General features: G+C 38.0%; 1 protein-coding gene across 2 annotated transcripts; it reads right to left on the minus strand.

Annotated features, from left to right (window-relative positions):
• Positions 1-1,614: 1,614 nt before the first annotated feature.
• LOC101206843 (leucine-rich repeat receptor-like protein kinase PXC1) lies at positions 1,615-4,433 on the minus strand. Of its 2 annotated transcripts, XM_011653684.2 has the most exons (3): positions 4,133-4,433; positions 2,650-4,048; positions 1,615-2,544 (listed from the first exon to the last, which is right to left on the minus strand). In XM_011653684.2, exons 2-3 carry the CDS (start codon positions 4,028-4,030, stop codon positions 1,874-1,876), a joined length of 2,052 nt encoding a protein of 683 aa, XP_011651986.1. In that variant the 5' UTR covers positions 4,031-4,048; positions 4,133-4,433; the 3' UTR covers positions 1,615-1,873. The 2 variants fall into 2 exon arrangements, with proteins under 2 accessions (XP_011651986.1, XP_004137865.1); XM_004137817.3 differs by having other exon boundaries at positions 2,650-4,433.

Raw genomic sequence — 4,433 nt, forward strand, 5'->3', positions numbered from 1 at the left:
TTTGAAGTGTTTGTTAGTTGAATCTCAATTTGGCTGACTGCCAACATTTTCGATCCATGGTTCAACGCCAAACTTTGTGCTACTTTTCATAATGTAGAAAATATAATTGTGTTGTAGAAGCGCATTGATACAAGAAAATAAACTTTATCTTGTGAAAGTTGTAGGATGTGTTTGGATTGACTTTTAAGTGCAGGACATAGAAAGTCATTCCAAATGTTTACCTAATCTCTTCCTAAATTAATATTTAGAGAATTTTGCTTTTTGTGTATCCATTGCTTTCGAAGTTGTTAGAGAATCCTTTTCTCATGGAGCGTGATGATCAATATGATTATTGTGATCTCACAAGCCACACCAAGGGGTGAAAGAGATGTTAGCATGTTGATTTTCATGATTTTAGGATTAGGTATACAACAGGTCCTTACTCTCAGCTCATCTGAAAAAAAATAAGAGAAGATAGTTATGGCAAAATTTTGAAAAATTGGGGCTTTAAGAAAAATAAAGTTTTAAAATTTTATTTTATCTCCCACAATTTTAAATGACCTAAGTTTAGCATTACAGTAAATGACAAATATAGTTCATTGTTGATTTTTCTAAACAAAACAATATGGTTTCTATTGTTTTGTCTCTATAAATTTTGCCAGCGTATACTTGCATGAAAATTATTACTATTTGATCATCATCTCAAACAGACCTTTTCTTTAGATAACTAATTCAATGGTTATAATGCGACAAATTCTAAATTTCCAACATTTGTGAAGTTGGAATCTAACCAAACTTGTTGCATTATTTAGAGTAAAAATATGAAGAATTGAAGCAAAATTATTTGAAGTAAAAGATGAGCAATTGAAGGAAAATAATTCAAAGTGGAGTAAAATATGAGGAAATGGGAAAAAAATTGGAAGGAAGGAATAGGAAACATAAACAGTAAGAAGAAAAGACATGACCTAAACTTCCATAATTTGGCTTATTATGTCTGCTGCATAGCCACTTGATTCGTTTTTTGTTTTTAATTCACAACCAAAATCTTCCAAAGAAAATACACAAAAAGGTCAAACATGTCGTTTCTTCTCAAAATCAAAACCACAAATACCATCAGAAAAAGACAAATAATAGTCTAATAATGTAAGGTTTGATTAAAAGATAGACCAGAGTAGGGACTGCCTGCATAATTTTTTCTGCTATGAGAATTGAAATTTTTAATTACAATTGTGGTAACCATTTTTCTTATATTAAATTTCTATCGACTTGTCGGCATGAACACAGTAGATGTAAATATGAATAGTAAGAGTTTTTGAACTATTTTTAAAAGGTAAATACGGTATGTATTAAGAAATTTAAATACATTTTAATGAGTTTATATTTATATTATTAATGGAAATATCCAATTTTTTTTAAAAAAAAAATAGAATCAATCAGCTCAAGTCAGAGAGCCTAATTATGATCTACTAACAAGTAAAGTCGTCTTGGAAAATAAAATTCTCAATTTTGAGATAGATTTCGAGATTTCCAATTTACAATTGCAAAAGCAACTTCATTCTATATTCAACTGATGTATTAAAAGCACCAAATGTTTGCTGAATAAGTCTCTATAATTTTTTTTGGAGAGCCTAAGAATTAGAAACAAAATATATATATACTCCAACCTTAAATTACATGATAGAGAATTAAATTAATTAGCTTAATGACATCTTTTATGGGAAGATCAAGTGATGCTTCCCACTCTAACAAGGAGCAAACATGGATCGAAGTTTTACAATTAACACCAAATACAGATTCGAATAAATACCATAAAATTTGCATGAGAAAATGCATACAAGATTAATTTAAACTAACCATCATCTTAATGAACAATCCACATGGAAGAACATTTTGGTTACATACCATCTTCTGTGGTGGCTAAGGAAGGTGAAAGCGAATTACGTGATTCGTCGTAATCTTCTCCGAGCGGGGACTGCTCGACCCTAATATCTTCTATCATCTTTACTACTTCCGCCATTGTTGGTCTCTTCTCAGGCTGAGGAAGAACACAAGCCAACCCAACATGAAGCATAGACACAAGCTCCTCCTCAATGTTCTTGTACCTCAATAGCTCTGGATCAAAAACCTCAGCTGTCCACTCTTCCTTCACCACAGATCGAACCCATTTCGGGAGGTCCACTGGTTGCTCTTCGTCGTCGCTTCGCGGGTTCGAAGGCGATGGGTAGAGAGATGGTGCACGACCCGTTAAGACTTCAAGCAATAAAACACCGAAGCTATAAACATCTGCTTTTTGAGATAGACGTTTTGTCTCGTCTTGCTCTGGGGCCTTGTAACCCCCTAACCTTGCAATGGCATGGACAGGGTTGAGAAGTAGAGACAACCCAAAATCAGAAATGCAAGCAACTCCATTTTTGTCAAGAAGAACGTTGGAAGATTTGACGTTCCCATGGGGGATCTTTGAAGCACTGTATTCACCATGGATTCTTGCTAAACCACGAGCAGCTCCAAGAACTAAACTAATCCTTGTCGTCCAATCCAACGGAATTCTCCCTGGGCCTCGGTTTCCTATTTCAAACCAAACAAAATCGAAACAAAATCAACCCAATTTTTCATTGGGGTATTTCATCAAACATATTATAAGGTAACAAAAAGCTTCATCACGAAACTAACCGTGGAGAAGAGAATGTAAACTCCCGTTTGGAAGATAATCATAAACCAGAAGCTTTTCTTCTTTAGCATAGTAAAAAGCTCTCAATCTCACGATATTTGAATGTTTCAGCTTTCCGATCACATCCATATACTGCTCAAAATCCTTCCTCGGACACGGGTTTGCATCTTTCAACCTCTTCACAGCTACCGTACAACCGTCGTCAAGAACTGCCCGGTAAACCGTTCCCAAGCTTCCTTTTCCGAGCATCTCCGCCGATGCTCTCAGCAAATCTTCAAGTTCGAATTGCTTCTTCCAATCGAAGAACACTAGCTTGCTTCTGTCTGTAGCGTTAGTGCCATCACTGTCACCACCGCCATTAGCGTATACTTTCTTCTCGCTTCCGTAGCTACTTCCGCTCTTCCTTCTCTTTCCGCTTTCGCTTCCGGTCATGGAGCTTGAACTCCGATCACGATCACGAGCGCAGTAATACGCAACGATGAACGAGATAATCACAAGCAATGCAACGCAATTGGCGATCACAATCGCGACAATCACGCCAGGGCTCAGCCCTTTTCGAGATTCTTTACTATTCGGACCAATAATAGGGTTTTGCGGCAATGAACTTGGATTTGACGGTACCGTTCTAGTAGGATCCGACGACGGCGCCGAACCAGTAACTGAACAGATCGGTAATGGACTCGACCCACAAACCCCTTCGTTTCCGGTGAAACTCTTCTCACCGAATTTCTTCATCATCCCGTCCGGCAACCGCCCGTACAGTTCATTGTTTGTTAAATTAAGTTCAGTGAGATTCACAAGCGAAACAGAGAGATCGGGCACCGTACCGGAGAGGACATTGTTCTGCAAACGTAACGTGAGAAGCCGAGACAATTTAGAAATATCCTCAGGAATTCCACCGCGGATGTTGTTATCCGACAAGTCCAGTCGGAGAAGTCGCCTCAGTGACGAGATCTCCGGCGGAATCTCGCCGGAGAAGTCATTACCGGAAAGATACAACAGCTTAAGATTCGTACAGTTAACAAGCGGTGAAATGGTTCCATTCAAACGGTTGTCATGGAGGTCAAGAAGGCGAAGCTGATCAAGCGGCGCTAGAGACTCAATGGGGCCTCGTAAATTCATAGAAGGAAGAGAAAGAGCAACAACACGGCCATTAACAGAGCACTGAACTCCACGCCATGAAGAACCACAAGGATCAGAACCAGTCCAATTTCTTAGTAAACCGCCATGGGAATCAGCTTGAAGACGGAAACGAGTTAGAGCAGAAGAATCATCATCTAAAGAGAAAGAAGGAGAAACCAAAAGGGTAAGAGAGAAAAAGAAAACTATTGCTGAATGGAAAATCTTCATCCCCACCTTCTCCTCCTTCTCCATCATCATCATCTTTGATGAATTGGGGGCCTGAAATGGTTGAGAAATAAGATTAAGAAATAAGGGTGTCTCTGTTTGAGGAACCCAAATGGAGAAAAAAGCAAAGGAATATACTGTTGATTTGTCTCTCTCACTCTGTGATGAAGAAGAAGAAGGTTGAGGAAGAAAGAGACAGAGAAACAGAATCTGTTTGATCTGCTGCCAATCCCCACAGAGAGGAAAAAGAAAAGGGGGTGGGGAGGGAATTAGAGTTGGAATGATTAAAGGATGTGAGAATTAATTAATTAACAAAAAAGATTATGATTATAAACAAAATTAAAGGGTTGAATTGATTGAAACTAAGAGAGGGAATGATTTCAAAGTTTTAACGGAGGAGGAGGAGGAGGAGGAAGAAGAATTGTTTGTTTGAATCATT

The sequence above is a fragment of the Cucumis sativus genome, chromosome 3 (genome assembly GCF_000004075.3).
Source record: "Cucumis sativus cultivar 9930 chromosome 3, Cucumber_9930_V3, whole genome shotgun sequence".
NCBI lineage: Eukaryota > Viridiplantae > Streptophyta > Magnoliopsida > Cucurbitales > Cucurbitaceae > Cucumis > Cucumis sativus.